Source organism: Nomascus leucogenys, chromosome 17 (assembly GCF_006542625.1).
Source record: "Nomascus leucogenys isolate Asia chromosome 17, Asia_NLE_v1, whole genome shotgun sequence".
In the NCBI taxonomy this organism is placed as follows: Eukaryota; Metazoa; Chordata; class Mammalia; order Primates; family Hylobatidae; genus Nomascus; species Nomascus leucogenys.
The window spans coordinates 55,807,432-55,833,507 of NC_044397.1; the positions used below are offsets into that span (position 1 = coordinate 55,807,432).

Sequence of the window (26,076 nt, forward strand, 5' to 3'; positions counted from 1 at the left end):
TTTCTTTAAATTTTTAAGCAACTGCCAAACTGTTTTCCAAAGTAGGTGCACCATTTGACATTTCTGCCAACAATATTTTTCCATTTTCTCCACATCTTTGCCAACATCTGTACTTTCTGTCCTTTTTATTACAAACATTCTAATGGGGTATAGTAGTATTGCATTCGACTGTTCTCATGCTGCTAAATAACCTAAGACTGGGTTATTTATAAAGGAAAGAGGTTTAATTGACTCACAGTTCTGAGTGGCTGGGGAGGCCTCAGGAAACTTACCATCATGGCAGAAGGGGAAACAAACATGTCCTTCTTCACATGATGGCAGCAAGGAAAAGTGCAGAGTGAAGTGGGGAGAAAGCCCCTTACAAAACCATCAGATCTCATGGGAACTCACCATCACAAGAATAGCATCAACCCTCCATGATTCAATCACCTCCACCATTTCCCTCCCACAATATGTGGAGATTATAGGAAATACAATTCAATATGAGATTTGGGTGAGGACACAGCCAGGTTGAGGTTGAGCATCATCTTAATTGGTTGTTTGTCATTTGTTTGTCTCTTTTGCTGAATTGTCTGTTCAATCCTTTGCCCATTTTTAAATAGGTTGTCTTCTTTTCAAGTTGTGTGAGTCGTTTATATATCCTGGATACAAGTCTTTTATCAGATACATGATTTGCAAATGTTTTCTCCAAGTTTGTGGCTTGTATTTTCATTTTATTTGTTGTGTGTTTTGAGATGCAAAAGATTTTCATTTTGATGACATTCAATTTATTAGTTTTTTCTTTTGTGGATTATGATTTTGATATTAATTTTAAGAAATATTTACACAACCTATAGTCATAAAGATGTTCTCCTATCTTTTTAATCTAAAAGTCACATAGTTTAAACTCTCACATTTATGTCTATGGTTCATTTTGAGTTAATATGTATATGGTGTAAAGTAAGGGTCTAAGTTTTATTTTGCATGTGAATATATAATTGTCCCTGCACCATTTGTTGAAAAGACTATTCTTTCCCCACTGAGTATCTTATAACATTGGTTGAAAATAAATATGTAAAGATTTGCATACTGGATTTCTTTTGGGACTGTCAATTCTTTTCCATTGTCTATCTTTGTGCCAATACTATGGTATCTTGATTATTGTGATTTTCTAATAGGTTACGAAGTGGGATAGTACAAATTTTCCAACTTTGTTCTTTTAAAAATTTCTTTTGGCTATCCTTTACATTCTACATGAATTATAGGATAAGACGGTCAATTTCTACAAAAAAACGTATGCTGGGATTTGTGTAGGAATTGTACTGAATTTATATTTTAATTTGGGAAGAACTATCATCTTGACAACATTGAGTCTTATACTCATGAAATGTCTCTCCATTTATTTATATGTCCTTTGATTTCTTTCCGCAATATTTTGCAGCTTTTAGAATACAAATCTTGCATTGTGACATGTGTTTCTAAGTATCTATTCTTTTTGAAGCTATTCTAAATGAAATTATTTTCTTAATTTCATTTGTATTATCCATTGTATACTACAAAAATGTATATTTTTGTATATATATCTGGTATTAATCTTTATTAGCCCCCATAGTTGTGTGTGTGTGAATGTGTGTGTATGCATGTGTATGTGTGTGTGTGCATGTGTATGTGTGTGTGTGTGTATGCATGTGTATGTGTAATTCTTGGTATTTTCACATAACATCTTTTAATAAAGGCAGTTATACTTCTTAATTTCCTTTTCCTTCCTCTTTTTCTTCTGCCTTCTCTTTCTCTCTGTATATAGGACCTCCACTACAATGATGGATGAAAGTGGTCAATATGGATATCCTTACCTTCTCCTAGATTTTAGGAGTATTGAGAGAGTATTCATAATAGTTGTTAGCTGTGAATTATTCATAGTTGCTCTTTATCAAATTGAGAAAGTTCCCTTTTATGCCTAGTTTGTTGAAAGCTTCAATCATAAATGAGTGTTGGATTTTTCAGATACCTTCTCTGCATCTGTTGAGATCATATGTGGCTTTTGTTATCATTTACATTATTAATGTATTATGTTAATTGATTTTTCACAGTAAACCAAACCTTGCACGACTGAAATCAACTGCACTTGGTTAAAGTGTATAATTCTTTATATGGTGCTGGATTCAGATTGCTGATATTAACTCATTTTGTTAAGGAGATTTCCATTTATGTTCATGAAATAAATTTGTCTCTACCTTTCTTTTTTGTGGGGTGTTTTTGTCTACCCTCAGTATGGTGGTCACAACAAATGCAGAAACTAAACAGGGAAGTGTTTTGTTTCCTTCTATTTCCTGGGTGAGTTCGTAAAAGATTGGTATTATTTCTTTCTTTGAATATGTGAAAGAATTCACCAGTAAAGGTATGTGTAAGGCTTGGGCTTTTATTTTTGGGAGGCTCTTAATTATTAATTTGTATTTTATTTGTTTTAGGACAATTCAGAAATGAACTGAGTCAGTTTTGGTAATTTGTGTTTTCCTAGGAATCTGTCCATTTCTTTCAACTATTCTAATTTGTTGGCAAAGAGTTGTTCATAGTATTGCCTTGTAATCATTTTCATTTTTGTAGGGTTAGTAATGATGCCCCCTTTCCTTCCTGACTTGTGTCTTCTCTAATTTTTTCTTGGTTAGTTTAGTGAAAGTTTTGTCAATTTTATCAATACTGTTAAGAACCAGCTTTCAAAAACTAACTTGGTTTTATTTACTTTTTCCTAAGCTTTACTATTTTCTATTTAATTGGTTGATGCTCCTATTTTTGAGTTCCTTCTGCATGCTTTTAATAAAATTTGCTGATCAGTTATTAGTTCCTTACAGTAGAGGGTTACATTGCTGAATTGAGGGCTTTCTTCTTTTCAGAGATAGGTCTTTAAATATATACATTTCCTTCTAAATACTGCTTTAGCATCATCCAATAATCTATAGTGCATTCTGTTTTCATTATTAAATCAGTTCAAAGCATTTTCTAAAATCTCTGAGATTTCTTCATTGGCCCTTGGGTTATTTAAAATGTGCTGTTTAATTTCCAAATAATCTCCAGTTTCCCAGATTTCCTTCTGTTGTTGATTCTAATTTAATCCTTTCAAATTCTGTTGTGTTCAAAAAAGAAACTTTATGTGATTAAGTCCTTTAAATTTATTGAGACTTGTTTTATGTCTTAGCATATGGTCAACTGTAGAGAGTGTCGACCTGCACTTGGCAAAAATGAGTATTCTTCAGTGAATGGGTGGTATATTGTACATATATGCCAGATCAAGTTCACTATATAGTGCCATTCAAGTCTTTTATATTATTGTTCATTTTCTGTCTCGATTTTCTAGGAATTATTTAATGGCTTATCAGAATTTGCAACTACAATTACTTGTTTCTATTTCTCCTTTGAATTCTATCAATTTTTACTTCATGTATTTTGGGGCTCTGTTGTTAAGTACATATATATATATACTTTTACTTGCCTTCTATCAGTTTCCTGACAGTTGTTCCTCTGTTTCTCGACTGCCTTTTAAAATTAGATATACAATTCTTTTGTGTGTCATGTTTAATTCCTTCATTGATTTTCTTAGTGATTGTTCTAGGAATAACAAAATGCATCTTAAGTGATCATAATCGATGTCAGGTTAATACTAATTTAATTCCAGCAGAACAGGAAATTCTTTTTTTCTATTTTTTATTTTTTCTCTCATATATGCACCAAGAACAGGACCTGTCATGCAAATGCAATGTTACAGAAATAATGAAGGCAGCCCACTACCTAAAACTCAGTAAGAAAACTCATCTTGCTGACCAGAGGAACTGGGAAAATGGTATTGATTTACAAAGAAAGTTGGGAATCTCTCCTTACACTTTTCTCTTTTTGTATCTTTCTGCTTTATTTGGATGTGTTGGAATTATTTAAATAGATAGTTAATTATACATATTGCAAATATGTTCTCAAAACATGTGGGCTATATTGTGCTTGTTTAATAGTGTTGTTTGGTGAACAAAGATTCTGAATTTTAAAAAGTTCAATTTGTAAATTATTTCCTTATGTTTAGAGCTTTTAGTGTTCTTTTAACCTTTGCATACTCAAAGTGATAAAGCTGTTCTATGTTTTCCTCTAAAAGCATTATTGTTTTAGCCTTCATATTTAAATCAGCAATCTGTTTGGAAATGATTTTTTGTCAAATGTGAGGTAGCAATCATGATCTCTTTTATCTCCATACTGCTATTCAGTTGGTCTAACACAATTCACTGGAAAGATTACTCCTTTCCCACTGTCCTGTGATGTCAGCTTAGTCACACAGCTGGTGATCTTACATGCACAGGCCTTTTCTGACTCTGTTCTGTTCTATTTGTCAATCTTTCTTTGGGACCAAACCACAATGGGCTAATTACTATATCTTTGAGTAAGTCTTAATATTTGTACATTTTCCAGCTTTGTTGTTCCTCTTGGATATTTCTCAAGCCAGCCTTTAGCTTTTGTCTACCATTTGGATTTTAGAATCAGTTCGATAATTGCTACAGAAAACCGTAGATTTTTGGCTAGAATTCTGTATTGAATCAATAGATTACTTTGAAGCAGACTCACATCTTTATGTTATTGAGTCTTTCAATCATGAACATGATATATTCCTCCTTTTACTTAGGTCTTCTTTAATTTCTCTCAATAAAGATTCATATTTTTTAAGTATGGAGACTTTTCACAATTTCGTTAGATTTACTTCCAAGTATTTGATTTGTATGATGTTATTTGAAACTCTAGTTTTTAATTCACTTGTATTTGTTTCTGGTATATAGAAACACAGCTGATTTTCAAACACTGATCTTGCTAAACATCCTTGTTAAAATCAACTCTTCATTTTGATATTTGTAAATTCCTTTATTTTTTATGGGCACAATCACATAATCTGCAAATAATCACAGAGCGTTTCCATAAAATTTGTATTATTCCTTTGGTAAAAATTTTGGAAGGATTCAATGGTGAGACCATATAGGAGCAGGCTTTTCTTTGTGAGAGGATCTTGATATGACCACACGCAAACACACACACACACACACACACACACAAACAGACGCACACACACCATTCTGTTTTGTCTAACCCACTGCATGAAATTTACTACCATCTTATCCTACTCTATGAAATACACAAGAAAACAAACAAAACTCTGCCTAATTCTCAGTCAGTGCTTCTTACATATTTTCCCATGAAAGTATGTTTAATAATTTGACATCTCAGTGTTTATCTTTAAAGTGCCATAAAAGTTTTTCACTTTCCTCCAAAAAATATTTTCCTGTGAAAATAAAGCTGCAAATAATAATCATCAGGTGGCAGTAATACTTCAGGGAGATATACAACCTTTACATCCAGTGGCTTTGTGCTTTTGGCATATGTCATATCCTCCCTTGGATACCATATTCCACCTTTGAGAAGCACAGCTAATTCTGACAAAGTCCTCATATTTCAACACCAATGTCCTACTTTTATCATTTTTCTTCTTTGGATCCATAAAGTAAGACGACATGTATACTTGCAGAATGGAGGTCTTCTGATCACTAATGGGAGCCTAGTGCCTACTGAATGTAGACAAGCATGTCTAAAACTAAGGGGTTTGATCGGAATGGGTGCTGTGCACCTATCACCAGAGAAAAGCTGAATTCTTGAAAGTCAAATAATACTCACTGTTTGTATCATTGTGGCGGGGGGCAGAATTTAAAAACAAATAATGCCATGCAACATCCATTTTATCAAAAGAAAAATACTGGGAGATTGATCTGCACAAGTCAACAAAGTGAATATATTAAAGTACATTTGATTTGTGATCATTTATTTATATTCAAGGCATTCTTGGTTTCCAACTTCTGCTCCTTTGATGCAAGTGACTTTGGCAGCTAGCAACTGAACTGTAATTTTCCTTCTGTCGGAGAAAGAGGTATTTAATGCTACAGGTCAAGACATGCCAGAGTGAGGAGTAAAGGCCGGTCTACAGAGATCAAGAGTTAAAACCTTCACATTTCATCCAAGATAAGTCTATCCAAGCTTTTAATTTCATATAAGGCATTCATTTCTGATGTCCTCTAATATGTGATATATCAAACATATAATTTTTTTTACAAGAACTTTGTTTATGTGGGGAGGCAGGGTTGGGCGACTGTAAATTATTCATTAATCTCAGTCAATTATTATAGAGCATTTGTTTTTCATAGAAACTGTTTTCATTTTTCAAGCAGCTCTCTTTTACTAAGAATTTCAAACCCCATTTTCCCTGTCAAGGTCAGAATACCCTATAACTAGAGACAGCTGAAAGCCAAGCTCTATCTGGTGAATAAAAGAAATGTAATTGTATGTGCATGATTAGACCCATTTAAATTTATTTCCAGTTATACTCCCCAAAATAAGTTGTTGATGTTTTGATATAACTGGATCAAGCCTTATAATAGAAGTCTTTCTGTAATATAAATCTAGCTTTAAAAAACATATTCATCTCCCTTCTAAAAATCTCTAATGGGCCACCACAAAATCTTGCCTTATTCCATCCCATACTGCCTCTCAAATATAGAGGTAAAGGGTCAACATTTAGAGGTTTACCATCAGGATAACAACCATCTCCAAAAACCATCAATGCAATATTAAAACAAACTGTGAATCTCTGAGTATATAATATTTATAAAGTGTTTACTTTTTGTACATTTTTTTACTCAAAAATATAATTGTATCTTAAATGAAAAAATTGAACACAGAAATAAATTACTTCTTTGTAAATTTAATGTATCTGCACACTTTTAAGTATTAATTCAAATAACTGCTCAATGTAGTTCTCAGACTATATGCTCTAAGAAGGGTAAATGCTAAGGGCAAAAGAAAAACTCTAAAAAAATCTTGAACACTATTCAGTAGGTTTCACGTTGGTGGTAGTCTTAATAGAATTTGTGCTGTGTATCTTATGGGAAAGAAAAAATAAGTAAATATATTGATGGTGTTGGGTTATGTATATACAGAGATGGGGCAAGAGAGAACCAAAGACAGAAGGCCAAAGAAAGAGACAAAACAAATACGGCAACGTGTTAGCAACAGGTGTAGCTAAAGGTATACAATTGTTCACTGGACAGTTATTTCAACTATTCTGTAGGTTTGAAATTACTCTAAAAGCAGGAAAAAAAAATCCAGGGGTGGAAATCCTGTCTTCTCACCTATTGTTAACACCCAAGCTAGGATTCCTGGCTATCTAACGCCAAGACATAGTCTACAATCAAAATTTACAGGAAAAACATAGAATATCTTGGATAGTTAAGATGCCAAATATTTGAGCAACCCATATTTAAGCCATTCACTAAAGTCCCTGATGCAGTGAGAGTTGTTGTCCAGTACCCCCGACAGGCAGGGCACATGGCCTGAGCTCCAGCCCTCAGATCTCCCAGCAGACCAGAGGCGCTCACTCGGGCTCCTCAGCGGGTGTGCTGAAAGCCACACCCTGAGACTCTGCTAGATTCTCCACCTGCCTCTCCTTCCCCAATCCCAGAATCTTCTTTCCCCTTTATTAGTGTTAATTGGTGGCAATTAACACTAGTAGAGTAAACTGTATTGATTTCCCTTCATCTCACAGCTGGTGTCTCAACATCATTTAAAAAAAAAAACACACACACTCCATGCTCAAAGTCCCCTTTGTTCTTGTCCAGTGGAATCCTACCTCAGGATTTCTTCATAATTAACATGCACAAGAGACCAGCCAACACCATATAAAGTATACTCTGTGACATCTTTGTTTTAACACTGTCCACTTGCCTTTGGAGGACTGGATGTACTATGCTACAATGATTATGACATTCCTAACACAGTCATCTTGTTCTTTCAGGTCTATCCTTCAACAGCGACATCATTTCCTCTTCCAATTATTTACCTCAAGAGTTTTACAATATGTTGTAGTAAAATTTGGATACGTACAGGTACGTGGTTGAAGGTACCCATGGAACCTCATGGCCCACACAATTTCGACTGTCATGACACGGACTCTGGGAATTGTCTGAGCACAATGACCACCCCTGTCACCATCCACCGACACATGCCTGCCACTTACCAAACCCACGCCACACAGCTATCAAGCCTCGGTCCAGCAACCCACATGAACAGCTGACAGCATCACAAGTTAGCTCTGAATGCTCTCAACCAGGGGTCCCCACAGCATGCCCCGGGCAACATCCAGAAAGCCCAGTTGCTCCTGTAAGCGAGGCCGCTCAGATCCTTGTAGACTCCGGCTGTGTCCCCTCTGTCCGCTGTTTCCCAAGCTCTGCTCAGCCTCTTGTCAAACTGCCTTCCGGGCCATAATTCTCAGGCCCAGCCAGCCTGGGAATGCACTCTCGTCAAAAACCGTCTTATAGTGTAATGCCCTCAGTACCTCAGGTACAGAGTAATCATCGTTTGTCAGGATGAGGAAACACTCTCCCATGACAAATTAGGATCAAGGACATCCTGCCACTTCATTTTCATAAAGTAGGCAAGGCTTCTTATCTACCAGGGGCTCTCACTGGGAATAGGAAGGGACTCTCTTCCTGCCTAATTTGCTTATGAAAAATATTCAATTATGTTCCAAGTTTAATTCACTTAGTAATGAAAAGTAAATGAGCCCAACCAGTGTGTTTAATTTGTCTTGGAAACATAGAAACAGCTTTGCAAGAACAAACAAAGTTAAATTAAAATAAGTGACTCTCCTCAAAGGTGGAAATTGAATTTCTCCCCAAAGAACTTCTTAATATCCGTAAAACATGGTGCTGATGACAGTAAGAGAGAGAAGGCCTTGCTACAGAACCACTGTGGCCAAAAGATTACACACGTGTGTATGCATGTGTATAGATACATAGGATGAAACTCACATACCCGTATGTGTCCCGTCTACCATGACGCAGCACATGCATTGTGCATCAGGGTGGGAGGTGCACCCCACCACCAACGGGCATCTCACATACCATTTTTGCAGATGGGACAGCACTGATCAGGCTCATACACAGGGTCCACACACTCCGTCTGGGGACACGCTGACACTGTGCACAGCACCTCACCGTTGGCTTCACAGCGACACCTCTCACATGGAGACACCTGAAACACAAGCCCACAATCAGCGTCATGCCTGCTGTCATGTTTATGCTACAGGGTCATATTTTTTTTTTTGAAATGGAGTCTCACTCTGTCGCCCACAGTGGAGTGCAGTGGTGCGATCTCGGCTCACCACAACCTCTGTCTCCTGAGTTCAAGCGATTCTGCTGCCTCAGCCTCCTGAGTAGCTGGGATTACAGGCATCTGCCACTATGCCTGGCTAATTTATGTATTTTTTATAGAGATGGGGTTTAACCATGTTGGCCAGGCTGGTCTTGAACTCCTGACCTCAAGTGATCTGCCCGCCTCGGCCTCCCAAAGTGCTGGGATTACAGGAGTGAGCCACAGTGCCTGGCCCTACAGGGTCATACTTTTCTTTCCCTAAACTTTCTGCGAAGACACCTAAATGTTTTAGAAATGTTAAAAAATGATCCAGCCCAGTGGTTTTCAGAGTGTGGACACAGGCATGCTACGTGTTTAGTGAGTTGTCTTAGGTGCAAACGCACAGGACGGGCCACAGGGCTATGACGTTCCCTCTTCTGTCCAGCCAGAGACACTGTTTAATTTGAGGTCTGCATATTGGGTTTCTTAATAAACTTTTTTGAAACGTTTTTCATCTCTTTAAAAATTAAACAAATAAAAACTTGCTGCTGAGTTCTTGCCTATCCCCTCACCACGTAGGTGAATCCCTTGTCTATAACCCTGTCAAGTCACGACCCAGCCTCACGTGGAACACTCCTAGTGTTTCCAGTTATGAAGACACTGGAATAGGAAAGGGGAAAGGAGTGAAGGAGGAGAAACAGAGTGGCGTCCAAGCGGGGCCAAGGCCGGGGGGTCTATGAATATTCCCTCACTGAACTTTTACAGCAGTGCTAAAATACACACACTCAAATTACTGACCCTTTGTACTAACAGGAAACTGAAACTCAGAGGTGTTAGGCAACATGCCATGGGCAGGTCTGTCCTGTGAGCACAAGGTCCTCTTCCACTGAGGGCTCCTGACTGCGAGTCCATGGTGATTCCAATCTCCTCCAGGTCATTCCGCTCACTATCCAGCATCATGATGCTCTGTTAGAAACCAAGCTTCCATTTGCCTCTCTGTACTTTCCAGCCATGGGCTCATACTCTGCCTTCTTGAGCTATCTAAATCAAGCATACCAGCCATTCCCAAGAAAGCTGTACGTGGCTAATGGGACCCTCCACAGTCACTCACACAGGGCGTGGTGATTTATCTCCTGGTTACCACCAATGGAGTGATTTTTGATCTGGCTGACCCAGGACAAAGCAGGAAGAGCATATGCAGACCCAGCCATCAGAAGCAAAACTGGGAAGTGGGGATACCCACTAGAAAGACCATGGAAATGGGGGACATGGAAATGGGTCGTATCAAGCTGAGTTCCTGCTTTCCCACGGGCAGGGAGACCCCAGTTGAGTTGTGTGCCCCACGTCCATGATACAAATACCACTTGTAAGGTAAAGAACATGAGTAACTCTCACAGATGCTCCCTTTGTCTATACAACGCAAACACTAAAAACTGAAATCTCCACTGAGTGGACTGGCTATTATGAGAAGCAAAAGCTCAATTTGAGTTTAACCATGTCTCTTTCTGAGGCACTAGACCACAGTCAACCTGCCTGGGAGCGAGGGCTAAGGAGTGTGTGTGTGTGTACTTGGCCAAAAAAATGTAAAAAAGAAAGGATACTGAAAAACTTTAGCGTAGCCTGAGACAAAACACTGAACTGGTTGGCAATGTAGCCTTAGAAGTTAAAATCAATCTCAAAGTAATATAAAGGCCTGTTTTTGAGATGAGTTTCTTTTGTTGTTGTTGGCACAATTTGTTTTTTTTTTTTTTTTTTTGCTACCATAACCAGTAGTGCTCTTTATTGTTGCTGTCATCATTGTGGGTCTCATTTCCTTCTGTGTCCTACCAATTCCCTCATTCAGTCTGTAGCATTTTTGTCTCAAGGGGGATATATACATAGCAAGCAGAATGAGAACAGGATTCTGAGTTTTAAAAGCCAAGAGCTTGAGTTGCAAGAGACATGGTTTATTGCGTGTCAGAAGCCTTCAGCTGGAAGGACTCAGAGCATAAGACCTCAAGCCCAGGTAGTGTGGATTACATGATGGAGAGCCAGAACACCCTGCCCCAGGGGAGGGGAGCACCACCCCCTATAGAGATCAGGATAGTCAGCAAGGAGCAAGAGGGTCAGATAGTGAGGTCTGTCCTCACCAAGCAGCACAACGTGGCATCTACACCTCACCTAGGCATACACCAGGGAGGGAATAAAAAGCACCATTTCCATTTGGGAATTTAAAAGAAGGCCAGAGCATGCCCTATGTCATATCGCCAGGGAGGACCCTGGAATACAGCAGGACCAGAGATAAAGGTCCAACTGCAACGTCAAAAAGGCTCCAGGTCCTTAGGCAGCAGGCCCTGAATCAGCCTCGTCCAGCAGCTTTCTGCATGAAGGCGCACACCTTGGCAAATGGGGCAGAGATCACTGGCCTGGAAACAAAACACTTCTTACTGCCACTGGAGCTGAAATTTCATTGAATCCATGCCACAGAATACTGCTTAAAGGTATGCACACAGGCCGGCATGCTATTTTCTCAAAGGTTTTGTAGCTTGTAAAAAATCTGATTGTCAGTCATATTGTCATTAAATATTTAGAAATCCTGATTTAGCTTCACTCATGTGCCCCATAACTAGGTCAAAAAGGGACTGCATATACGACGTGGTCCCATGGATTACAGTGTCATATTTTTACATATCTTTTCTACGTTTAGATACAAAAATACCATGTGTTATAACTGCTTACAGTTTTCAGGACAGTAACGTGCTGTGCAGGTTTGCAGCTTGGGAGCAATAGGCTATACCGTATAACCTAGGTGTGTAATAGGATATACCATATAACCTAGGTGTGTAATAAATAGGCTACACCATCTAGGTTTGTGTAAGTTCACTTTATGATGTTCACACAATGATAAAATCGCCTGATGCATTTCTCAGAATGCTTCCCTGTCATTTAGTGATGCATGATTGTGTTTGGAGATTTGTTCACTTCTAAAAAATGAGAGTTGATGCTTAGAATTAGGATCGCCAATCAGGCCTCACCTCCTACCGCCTACATCTGCCTTCACCAGCACCCATGCTGGGCTCCTATGTACTCCCATCCCAGGTTTGGGCCTGCCTCAATTCCCAGAGGAAGTGAGGCTGGTGACAGCAAGTGGCAAAGGTGTGTGAGTCCCTCAGATGCCAGCCAGGTGCCCTGCTAGTTCTGCCTGGGCAAAAGCCCTCAAGCTGGTCACTGGCCCTAGGTACTTAGAAGTCAGAGTTTCTCATCTGATGAGGAGGTTCTGGGACCCCTACCCAGGATCCAGGTCACATAAAAGAACCCTGCCTTCACCTGGTTTATGTTCCCATCTCCTGCAGGTGGGCTGTCCTAGGCCTGAGGCAGCTCCAATCCTAACCCATGAACCCACCTTCCAGTAAAAACTTCTTGCTTCACCGTCTCAGACCACCTGCTGGGCCACTGGGCCACTTGCCAGTGTCGGGCCCTGATCACTGATCAGACTTCACCCCACTAAGCAGGTGTGCCCAGACTCAACAGATGAAAATAATGCCCTGTCCTTTACAGCCATGCCAACCCCCTGAGCCCACTCTGCCATGCTCCTTGTTTGGTGAAGCAATGGCCTATGCCCCCTCAATGTTGTCCTGTCTCCCTGGCTCACATTTGATAAGCTCCTACCTGTCATGGATCCAGCTCAAATGTGGCCTCCTCTGCGGAGCCATCTTTGATACCAACATGGATGAAACTGGGCACTTTCCCTCCATTAAGACATCACTTGAGCTCAAACCTAGGCCTTGCACAGCCCTCATGTAGGCAAGGGAATGTTGTTAAAATAAAAAAACAAAACAAACACAAAACCCAGTGTCCATGTGAACTCAGCAGCCAGCTGAGGAAGATGCAGCCTCACTACATTAGGGAGGAGAAGCCACCACTGAACTCCACACGAGTCCTCCAGGGACATCTGACAGAGACCCAGCTGGATTCAGGCCAGCTCTTCCCATGGCTCCAGTCCCTACACTGCCTAAGGACCCTCACTGCAACACAGGGCTCTGTTTGGTGCCCCAGGATGGCCACTGTACACTCACAAAAGCAGCTTCCTGCTCAGAGTCCTCCAGGACAATGTGCTAGTGCCTTCCACCTCCTGAGATACAGAGAGGCTGCCAAGGAGCAGATGGAAGCTGCAGCCGTGGCTCCAGCCATGGGTTCTAGCTTTGACATGAGGCTTTAATCCCCAGTCATCAGGGCCAATCTGGCATTCTGGGTCACAGTGACCCTCTTTTAGGCTCATTTCACCAACCCATAGCTGGATCCCCACTGGCGTGGTCAGGAGGCCCAGGCAGCTGACCCAAATGTCTAGGAGTGAGGTGAAAGATTTGCCTGTCCCTTGACCTGGTCAGATACCAAGCTGCTGCTCTGACTCTAAGCACCCACCAAGCTGATGGTTCCCCACCTGCCAACTCAAGCACCATGGGCCTTTTGCCAGGCTGTGCTCTTTGTCCCACATGGAAACTAAAGGTAAGATGCCCAGCACATCATTTACTCTGCAACGAGCATCAGGAACTTCCATGCACATTTTTTCCAATCAGGTGAAGCAAACTTTTCTCCTCTTCTAAAGTTATCATTTTCCCAGAAGAAACTTAACTAGGGATAACCTAAGTTTAAAGCACTAGTACTTCTTATTAGCGAATCACCACCTACATTTTATATAGAATACCTTATGGCAGAAATATCATTCTTCACAATCTTCCAGGTTTTGCATGGATAGAATTTAGATGCATAGCCTGGAGAAACAGTTAGGCATTTGAGAAAAGAATTAATTCTCAAGGCCCCTACTGTGTGCCAGGAGTAGTGAAAAAATTTGTTGGATCCAAAGAACATGGTTTCTTGGGATTGGGAGTGAGAATGAAGACATTCTCTATGTGTTCATTTATTCATTCCAGTCCTGAGGCCAGAGAGATGAATACTACTTATACCATTTTTCAGGAAGGTGAGAATACAGATAATAGCAGGGGTTGGTAAGGAAAATTAGCAAAGGTGTGCACATTGGACCTGACCCCCACAAACAGGGTCTGCAAGCTGATACACTAATCATTCTCATTCATCCACATTGCTTTCACAGTTACCACAGTGCCTCTGTCTTACAGACAGCAGTTAAACAGGATCTGAGAGATACACCCTCAAACCTGAAGCAAAACAATGAAGAATAGATATGTTTGGGAATATTTTTTCAACTATGACTAGCAGAGGCTAGTCATAACTACATGCATAGCAGAGGCTTTGTAAAGATATTAACTTGATGGCAAAGTAAAATTATTCATAATTAGTTAGACCTTTATAATGCTCAATAATTATAGACATGTCTATATCATATGTACATAGGCAGCAAGGACTGCAAAATAAATATTGAATCTATTTCTGAATAATTAAGTAGGAGTGAGTAATAGAGTTTACACACAAAACCATTCTTAAATGAAAAATGAGGCCTATAAAACGATACTGCTTAAATCAAGTGACATACATAAACTAAAACTCTATATGATGGTAAGTGGTAGAGAGTTGGGATTAACACTCCTATATGAGTAGCATTTAAGGAGCTTTATATTGCACTGCATGTATTTTATGTTAGTAAACTTAAGTCCAATTAGGCATCCATCTGTAAGAAGCTTTGCCTTGTTTAATTTCATAACTGTGATTATAATCTTTATAACCATGAGAAGGACCAGGCTCTGAAATGTTACAGAAAGCAGCTTGATTTTAATGTCTCGAATGTCTTTCCGCTATAGAAGGTAGGAAGTATTTTTCAGACACTACCTCCCATTCTATCCTGTCTGCAACAGCAGCAACCCTCGCCATCTACCGGGATGCCTACCTACCTGGGAATGCAAACATATTTTTCTCAAATCCAGCTCAAACATATATTTCTGTGAGGAATAAGAGATGCCTATGTTCACAATCCTGTCATCTGAATAAGGACCACCATGACATGTCTAATCTGGAGCTTGTGGTTGTGAGCTGCTGGAATAGGTGCCAGGAAATCCCACTGCTGCAAAGGGCACGGGCTTTCGGTGGCTAGAGGGTAATTCCAGGCTGAATACACATGCCCACCCATGAGGAGACAAATGGGAGGCATGAAAACCCCAGAACAATTTTCCAAGTAGTTGTAATGGTTCCATAGATGGAGTTAATTTAAACATAGAGAAGAAAGAATGAACTAAGAAACTTCAGCATAGAACTTTCTCAACTACAACTATTCAGCATAAAGTATATTCTTCTTCCCATTTTGCTATTTCTTCCATTAGTACAGATATTGCATTGATGTTTTCTAACTCTCAGATTATTGGATTCTGCAATGATACAAAATAAGACTAACATGAAACCAATGAAACACTGAAATATTGTCTGCCCCCTTCCCAGATAGGGGCCCCTACCCCCTATCTGCTTCTCCTAATCCTTCCCTTCCTTGAAATTCTTTAAGTCTCTGGACCCCCTGGAGCCTGCCAGGCCTTTCGGACACAGATGATCTACCACTGAGGTTCCTAACCCTTATGTGTGCAGAAAGTGTGGTGACCTAGACTCAGCGCAACTCAAGGGCCAGAGCCGTCTCTCAGTCACATCTATGATGGCTACAGTAACTGGGCCAGTGCAAAATGTTGAACAAGCTCAAGAAATACTGACTGAGTCAAGAAAGAAAGAAATGGTTGGAAAGACACAAGATCTAAAACAAACTTACACAACATATTATGAAAACAAAAATAGTATCTACAACTTTGCTATAGGAACAATTGCTCAACACTTCACAAAGAGCTGCTCAAGGATTAGGCACCCAACCCTTAAGAATAGGGAATAAAGGTAAATCTTTCTATTGAGAGGGATCATTATTTGAATTACACATGTAATCCACAAAGGGAATAGAAGGCATAGATACTAAAGCAGTGACTTTAAAGTCACTAAAGCAGTGACTTTAAAGAAGGGACCGATAATGTGTGAAGGCTGTGTAGAAAGTGAATAAATACAAAGCCTGAGATCAGAAGGCGAACTTCAAGGTCCTGATTCCAGTTCAGAACCTAGGGCACATACAGCTGCACACCACACTCCACCCATTCCAGATGTCTAACTCTCTGCTCTACTCCCTCTGTCAATGTCTTCTTTAAACAGCTAAAAATGTGTAATGAATAATTGATGATTCATACTTACACAATTGACAAAAATTTTCAAATTCACATATGAAAGATACACATCCATCTTGCTGATTAGAGATTACATACACATGGGACCTGGGGCAACAATACTAAGAACAGGCCCCACAAATCGTATCAACAACCCAGCCATCCTACACTTGATCAATTGCATAGGCTTACTGCATTATCTCTCCTTGTTTTCTCAACGGGAGATATAAAGAAATACACGAGTCACTCACCTCAAATGCTCAGTCTGGTTAGGGAGATGAAACGTAAATATATGGAAGAGAAACTAACAAAATGGCTGAAAATGTTGAGTGCTAGCTGAGCTATGTGCATATTGAAAGTTTTAAAGGCAGTGCTGTCACTTCTGGCTGGAATTATCTGACAGAGAACTTGGAATATGATAAGTCACATACCTGTTAAGACAGGTAGAAAAGAGAAGAGGACCACATAGACAAGACGATGAGGATGGAGATGTGTCCAAAGGATGCTCCACATTCTAGACTGGCTGAACTGAACTACAATGAAAAAGTGCAACAGTGGATCAGACTGGGCAAGTAGAGAGGGAAGGCATTAGGAATACAGCCTGTATACCCTAGGGAATGTGGAATGAGGTGGTGAATATCCTGTGCTCAGGGTCCTTGCACCATAAGACAAGACCAACTTGGATCTACAATAACCAACAATAACCTCTTCAAACTACATGCAATATTTCTTTCTCAAGCTTCTGGGTCCAGCACCCATACATACCTGCCTGCTGAGCACACACCCCGTCTATTACAAGGGCCAAAGACAGTGCAGCTAACAGGCATGGATGCAAACTCCAACGTATTTATTGGTGTAAGCTTGGGCAAGCACTTAACATTGCTACGTCTCAATGTCCTCAACTGTGAATGCTCTATTAAGTGGCAAATGAAGAAAATCTGAATAGTCAATTAATGTATAAAAGAACATCCCATCTCATTAAAAATCAGAAAAATGCAAACCAAATGATAGTATTTCATGCACTTTCGAGCTGCATGAAAAGAATGTCTGATAACATCAGATCTTGGCCAAGAGAAGGGGAACCAGAGTTCTTACATTTGCTAGCATGCAAATGGGCAAAAGGGCTTTGGTTTGGGATATATAGGAGGTTAGAATGGGAGGGTTGGGAGTGACAGAAATTCTTGCTTCTCTTCCAGTCTTCAGTTATGTCTCTCTGGCAGGAGGCATTCAAAGAAACTCTACAGCCAGCTCTGCTCAGCCCCTCTCATTAGCTCTTTGCTGTTGGCTAGTCCACAGAATGAGCGCATTTGTGCCCTCCTTTCAGAAACCTTGCAGGTACCCCTACAGGTGGGCTCTGAGTTGCTCAGACTGCTGAGGTTCAGAAATGCCCCTGGTCTACCAGCAATGTGTTACCCATCTAGCTGCACTTCCCAGTCCAAGATGCTGATCTTGGTCTCTGTATCCCTTCTCAGTTGGTTATTAACTTTGAAGTGAAAAAATGCATGCCATTTATATGCTATCTATCAAAGACCTAAAGCCCTAACAGTTTGCAATAGAAAAAAGTTAGAAACAGTTGACCATTAAGAGAGTGGATAAACACATTGTGGTATTAATCAGATGGAATAATAGCAGTTATAAATTAATGAACGAATATGCCTGTGACAATACAGATGAATCTCAAAAACATAAACAGGAAAAAAAAGTTGCAAAAGAATATATATGGTATTATGTTGCTTCTATCAATGTCAGTCTTTGAAAACACAGGTACCCACAGGTGTTGCTTACAGATACAGGCTCATGAATAAAATAAGAAAATCAGTGCAGGAATATATGTAGCAACTTCACTGCACCAGCTACTTCTGAACAGAAAGGAAAGGGGACAGGATGGGATGAATGAGAGGGTAGGTTTGTTTCTATCTGTACACTTCAATTTCATTTAAAAAAAGAGAGTTAGAAACAAATGTGACAAAAAAGTGGCATTCAGTGATGACTGGACAGAGTCTGCATATTATTTAGGCACATTTGATACATTTTAAACACATATTTTAAAAAATCTCACATATGAATTTGTTCCATATCAAAGGTCGTTTATGAAGTACCTGAAAAATGCCAGGAAATATTCCAAATCCCACTGATCACCTTCAACCAGTAGCCATCTGATGGAGGATTTTAGTGATGCTTTACTGGGCTGCAGCTCTTCCATAAGAAAGCAAAGACAGAGAGTGGGATAATTAGCCAATTTAAAGCTCTGTCAGGGCCTCTGGGAGCAGCTGCCAGGCATCTTAACTGTAAAGGAATAAGCACGAGGGTTCTCCCAGATCTAGAGACCCAGGTAGGCCATGAGACGTGGGAAACTTGGTCCTGGACCTCGTACCTCAGCCTGCCCTGTAGCCTCAGGCGAGCCCCTGACTGCCCGACATCACAGTACCAAGACGAGATGCACAGGAGGAATCCCATGTTCCCTTCTCCCACTGAAACCCCATGAGGCTTCCCCGGGGAGGAGGATGTGCAGTGACTCCAACATCTGGCCTCCTCCAGCCAAGCCCGAGGGAAAATGCAAAGCTGGACACAACGCAGATGGGGAGATCTCTGGCCGCCAGGACAGGAGGCTTCCAGAGCAAGGGTAGGGAGGGTGGCCAAGGAAACAGTAGGAAAGACAGCGTATGTGGCAACAGTACAGCAATTCTCAGGAAGAGAAGCAGCTCTAGAACTGGACTGCGCCATCTCCAGCCAGTCCCTTTTCCTTCCTGAGCTTCCATGTCCTCATGTTAAAAAGGGGAAGGACGAAGTTACCTGTTGAACCCGCTGGGGTACCAATCCTCACAGTCACTGCCTGGTCACAGGAGTGCAAAATCAAAGGTGTCTAGTGCAGTGTAAATGTGCACAGTGGGAGAGGACAATCAAGCCCAATTCTGCCCCTGATTAACTGTGGGACCTTGAGCAAGTTATCTGAAACTTGTGCCTCAGTCTTTTTATCTGTAAAATGAGGATGGTTAAATTGCTGTTGGTGAAGTGCTTACAGCGGTGAGTGGCTCATGATGGACACTCCACAAGGATGAATTACAGTCGTCCGCTGGTATCCATGGGGGACTGACTCCGGGAAACTACTCGGATACTAAACTTCAAGGATGCTCAGGTCCCTTCCAGGTGGCCTTGCATATGTGGTATCTGTGGATGTGGAGGGCCAAATGTGCTAGTAGTCATGGCAGAGAGAAGGACGGTATTTTGAAATAACGCCTGTATATTGCTTTCTCACCAGTGTTTCCCTTTGGCCCTTCCACCACTGCATCTACACAAAGAGGCTAAGCCTTGGTTTTTTAGAGAGCAGACACAAGTAAGTAGAACAAGTAACTACGTAATTGCTGTGCTTTTAAGAATCACGAGGGCCAGGCTTTCCAGGAAGACAGTGGCCATTATCAGTATTTCTTGAGCTTGATTTTTACAGACCGAGAGCCAAAGTCCGGAGGTTCAATCATAGAGTGAGAAGAATGAAAGAATGTATAACAAAGGAAGGTGAAGCATCTTCTTGTCTGGAAAGAAGCACCCGAGGGAGGATGGCGAAGCCAAAAGGTCAGATGCCACCACCCTGGCTTGAGTCAGCCTGGAGCTGGTGAAGGGGGCACTCAGAAAAATGGCCGTAGGTTTGGGAGATAACTCCTGAAAAGCTGAGTAACTTCCCAGAAGTGATCAGATTCCCGACTGCCCAAAAGGCTGGGATATCCCAACTGAGACAGAAACTTTAGTTTAATAAGAACAACTGTTTTCAGCCATCAGCAAATATTAGGAGCCATGGAAGGAAAAGCAATGTTCTAAACTAAGAGGACCTCCCTGTCTGCACATACCACTTTTGTTGTATTCATTTTGACCCTGTTACATGATTATTTGGATGACCTCAGACTGAGAAGTAAGTGAAAGGCATGAACAACAAAGCAGTCTCTCCGCGTAGCCCAGGACAAGCAGCTTCCCAAAATCATTGTCACAGTTCTGTCACCAGATGGCGAAAGTGTCTTTTCTAGCTGCCCAATTTATGAAAACCTGTTTCCAGCTCACACCCTTAGGGTGCACATAGAGGCAAGTCACGAAGTCCCTTCCATTTATACAATGAAGTCTTACTAGCTTCTGATAACCTGTAACTGTGTGATTTCAGAGCTGGAGGAAAATGCTGAAAATGCTGAAGTGATTCCTTTCAACTCTGCTTTTTATGGAGTGAAAACACACCCACAGGTCTGGTGACTTCTCGAGGCAGGTCTCTGCCTGAACTGAAGTCTGGTCATACCACAGGGCCACTGATAGAAAATCTTCATTAATAAGTACTCAGAATCCACAGGCATCCTGGAGTGCAAGTGGCTCTGCCTCCACCTGTCAGCCCTCCTCACCACCTATAAGAAACCTGGAAAATGATGTCTTCCTTTCAGCAGTCACCTGGAACTAAACCTCTCCCCCATCCTTCTTCAGGTTTCTTCCCTGAAACTGTCTTATCAAACTAGCACAGGACATGGCCAAATTCTCCCTCCAAACTTGACAAGCAGAAGGGCCCTTGCCACCTGGGGACTCTGGCCCTGCAGCCTGAGTCCCCGACCCCCTGAGGGCTGGCAGGTGCCCTGCCGTGTGATGTCCCTTCAACAATCCAGGCAGGCACAGAAAGCCTCCCCACCTAGCTCCCTGCCCCTCTCTACTTTCTCCCTCAAAAAGAGAGCTAACTCTAATGTGAAGTGAAGTTGATCCACAAGCTACCTTCCAGCCTCCACCACAAGGATTATAGCAACAGAAACTAAGGACAGAGAGACGCTGCTGCCTGTGCCATTCAGAAAAGAATTTTTTTCTGTTCTCTTTGTCTTTCCACTGTCTGTCAGAGAACAGATTTGCACACAAAGGGATTTAATTAAGAACTGTCCCCAGAGGCTGTCAGTTTCTGAGTCTCAGTAAGAAGACAACTCCAGGTACCACACAACAGATTAAGAATGCAGCAGCCTGACAATCTGAGGCAACACAGCTTTCTTCTTGGGCACCGCAGACAACTTTTCCTTCTTTATGGCTTTAGCTTCAGGCAAGACCCTTGTCTACTAACATCATTTAAATCCTCTCCTGAATAATCCCCTCATGTTAATACAGATCAACAGGAACTTGCTAGGTCAATTATGAGGGGGAAAAACTATTGGCAAGGTTTACACTACATATTTATTTGGTTGCAAACAGCAGAACAGCTAGGAGGAGAATGAGGAAGACCTCCTTCTTTGCTGATGGTTCAGACCTGATGGGCAGTCTGGAATCTGCCAGCCTGCCTAACAGATACACAGTCAGAAAGGATGCAGCCAAATGTGCTGGCGACCTGCACCCCCGCCCTCTGCAAGGAGCCAAGGGGCCGTAGGGCCACCCGGAGCACCAGGGGCAGTGCAGGGAGTGGCCTCTCACTTCCCACCTGGGAAGCATGGGTGACGCTGAAATCTTTGTAGAATTATTTCGTAGATAATTGGCTCATTTATGGATTCCTAAATTAAGCCCGTAAGAGAAGGAAAGTAATGTCAACTGCATCTGACCACCTGTTTGGGGAGAGAAGAAGGTTCTCTGACAAATTTTGAAAGAGATTCTCTTCATTAAAAGCATTAGAAGATCAAAACCCTTTTGTTTTAGAATTAAAGAATTAAAGCTAAGTAATCCTTGGGAGAAAAAACAGAGAGCCTAATTTTTACTTAATATATAAATGACTAAAATAATGTCTTCCTAAGAATAGACTTTTAAAAGACAGGTGTGACATGGGGATTAGTTCTCTCAGGGATGACAAATTCAAATTACTTCAGGGACCAGTCAAGTAAGGAAATGAGGCCGTGAACTAAGTGTGTAATAAGGAGTGGTGGGGACTGTGGCCAATGGGGGGAAATGTTAATGCAATGAAACTACTATGCCTATTCATACACACACTCACACTCACACACATTCTCACACACACAGTCACATATACACTCACATGCACCCACACACTCACACACACCTACACCCACACTCACGCACACACACACACTCACACCCCCACACACTCACACCCACACTCTCACACACATGCCCACACTCACTCATACACACACCCACTCCCACACCTACACTCTCATTCACACACACTCTCCCACACTCACACATACAGCCACACTCACACATGCACCCACACACATGCTAACACTCACACATACAGCCACACTCACACACATTCTCATACACCCATTCACACACACTACACTCATTCACACAAGTATCTCACTCTCATACACTCACACCCAAACCTACACTCACACACTCTTACGCACCCACACATACGCCCACACTCACACAGGCACCCACATGCTAACACACACTGACACACTCTCACGCATGCACCCACGCCTCTCTCTCACACACACACGCTCACACACATGCACACACATGCACCCACACTCACATTCTCACACACGCCCCCACACACATGCAGGCCACACACACTCTCACACTCACACACAAATACTCCACACACACCCTCTCACACACCCCCCCACACCCCCACACACATGCTCACACACATGCTCACACACTCTCATACCCACATATCCACTCACACATCCACACAGTCACACACTCACATACCCACACTAACACACACCCTCTCTCTCACACACACACCCCACACCCACACATCCACACACACATCCACACACACCCCACACCCATACACACACCCCACCCCATACACCCTCTCTCACATACACACACCCTCACACCCCCACACTCACAGACTTTCATATCCACACATCCACACACCCACACACCCACTCACACATCCACCGCTCATGAGAGTGTGGGTGTGTAGGTGTGGGTGTCACACACGCCCACACTCACACACACTCACATACTCTCACACTTACACATACACTCACACTGTCTCACACCCACACTCACACACTCTCACACACACACACACAGGCCAGGAGAAAACAGAACTACACTGCTCCCGTTTGGCATTTATTTGAGATGGCAATGACAATGCCCACTACAAGCAGGAAGTGAAGATGACCAAAGGCACCCATCAGTCTGCATTTGCCCAGAGCTGGCCTGGCTCCAGCAGCAGCACTCGCACCGGCAACTGTAAAGTGACCCAAATGGATGCCCGTCTGGACACTGTCTGAAGTCAGGGTTTGCTTGTCTTGTTAAAGCTCCTTCAACACATCAGCTGCCAATTACCCAGAAAGTGCTGGGCCACAGCCCAAGCCAGGAGTGGACAGGCACTGTGGGCTCCCATCACTGGTCCTGAATCTCTTCTTAAAGCTAAGCCTATTCAAAAGTAGGCTGAAATTAGAACAGGACACCCACCGCGGTTTCTCCATTTAATGAAGTCCCTTTCCATGGAGTTTTAAGCTCTGGTAGAGAAGACACAGCAGTGCTCACTCACACAGAAAGGGACTCTTTGCACTCAGACATATGGCGCAGTGGTCCCTGCGATCTGACCATTACATTATATCTGTCATCCCTTGCTGTTACCTAGAAGCAAGATAAGCTGATTTTCTTAGCTTCCTGGAGGGCACTGGGAGCCCAGACATGAACTCTGCTACCAGTGGGAGGTTACCCTGAGCTGGGAGGCTGACATTAGAGCACAGTGTGCCCCTCAGCTGCCTGTCTCTCTCCTGCTTCTCCTACCCAGGCCACAGAAGCAGCCTTGTCAAAAGCCACATTCTTTTTCAACCTACCACTCCTGACATTTGTGTGTGTGACGCAGCAAAAGCACAGCGAGTGGAGGTAGAGGCGCTCAGGGCAGTTCTGCCCCACGTGAGAAAGAAAGATGAGCATCTGGCCACCTGCTGGCTCCCTGCACATCCCAGGCTCCCCACAGGTGGGGCTTGTGTCCCTCCATGTCCCTAGAGCGTAGTTGTCGACAGTGCCACGGTGTTACCAGGTGGGGAGGTTTAGCTCCTGGCATATCAAGAGGAATTAATAAGAATAGTATTATTATTATATATATTATATATAAACAAATATATATTATATAAACAAATATAATAATTAATTATATTGTATTTGTTTCAAGCTTTCTAAAACAAAAACGTTGAGCTCTCTTTTTTAAAAGCACACAAAATTTGGAAGTAAAATATAAATAAGAATTGTTTTTAAAGCCAGATATGAGGAAAGCAAAGATACATACAGAAGGGCCAATCTGTTTGGTATGGTTGAAGGTACTATTTATTTCTGATTGGCCTAAGGGTACAGAGAGCAGTAGGAAAGGAATCTGATTTCCATGCATTCTGACCTTCATTACAGGAAGGGCAGGAAAAATTGCCCATGGCTGAGTAGAACTTGGTGGTGGGCAGTTCTGACCAGCTGGGGGTGCCTTTGAAACGTGTTCACCTACTTGATGATTTGGCCTAAGGCTGAGCTGGCTCCCAGTACCTGTTTTCTAAGAATATTTAAACTAAAGAGCTTCTGCACAGTGAAAGAATCTATCCACAGAGTAAACAGACAGTCTACAGAATGGGAGAAAATATTTGCAAACTATGCATCCCACAAAGGTCCACCATCTATAAGGAATTTAAACAAATCAGCAAGCAAATAACAAATAACTCCATTAACAAGTGGGCAAGAGACATGAACAGACACTTCTCAAAATTAGACAAACAAGCAGCCAACAAGCAGATGATAACATGCTCAACATCACGGATCATCAGACAAATGCAAATCATAATCACAATGAGATCCTATCTCACACCAGTCAGAATGGCTATTATTAAAAGGTCACAAAGTAATAGATGCTTGTGAGGCTGCAGAGAAAAGGGAGCACTAATACACTGTTGGAGGGAAAGTAAATTAGTTCAGCCACTGCAGAAAGCAGTTGGAGATTTCTCAAAGAACTTAAATCAGAGCTACCTATTACCCAGCAATCCCATTCCTGGGTATATACCCAAAGGAAAATAAATCCTTCTACCAAAATGACACATGCACTCCTATGTTCATTGCAGCACTACTCACAATAGCAAAGGCATGGAATCAACCTAGGTGCCCATCAACAGTGGATTGGATAAATAAAATGTGGTACATATACACCATGGAATACTACATAGTCATAAAAAAGAATGGAATGATGTCCTTTGCAACAACATGGATGCAGTTGGTTGCCACTGCCCTAGGTGAATTAATGCAGGAACAGAAAACCAAATACCGTATGTTTTCATTTATAAGTGGAAGCTAAACATTGGGCACTTATGTACACAAAGACGGGAACAATAGACACTGGAGACTATGAGAGGGGAGAGGGAGGTGGGCAAGGGTTGAAAAACTGTTGCATACTATGTTCAGTACCTGAGTGATGCGATCATTCTTATCCCAAACCTCAGCATCACACGATATACCCAGGTAACAAATACCTTGCAAAGGTCTCCTGGGGGAAGGCAGGCAATGTTGCCCCCAGCTGAGCTCCACTGGTGTGCAGCTTAGTAAACAGTTAGGTTTTATCCACTCCTTGATTCTGTGACTTTGTTTCTGGGATCATCTTCCTTCTTCCTAAATTTCATCCTTTAGACTCGTATTTTAAAGTTCTTTTAGTAAATATTTTTTGATGGTCAGCTCTTTATTGTATAAAGTATCTTTCTTTAGGCTCATTCCTGAAGGACGATTTTGTTGGATACATCAATCAGATTAACACTTGTTTCTCTCTTATTTAAAAATATTCTCCTACTGTGCGGTGTTTTCTGTCGATCAGATGTCTGCTGTAAGCCTACTCACTGTTATTCTGGAGGTAACGTCTTCT

At 41.7% G+C, this 26,076-nt stretch overlaps 1 protein-coding gene across 4 annotated transcripts in view; it reads right to left on the bottom strand.

The window, feature by feature from the left end:
- The window catches only part of VWC2 (von Willebrand factor C domain containing 2), a 164,357-nt gene that overhangs the window by 126,290 nt on the left and 11,991 nt on the right, over positions 1–26,076 (bottom strand). For all 4 annotated transcript variants that reach the window (XR_004026354.1, XR_004026353.1, XR_004026352.1 and 1 more), the window contains exon 3: positions 8,952–9,081. Coding sequence is in view for 1 of the 4 variants with exons in the window: in XM_030795769.1 (XP_030651629.1) it covers positions 8,952–9,081 (130 nt within the window). In the remaining 3 variants the exon portion in view is untranslated. The remainder of the gene's footprint in view (positions 1–8,951; positions 9,082–26,076) is intronic.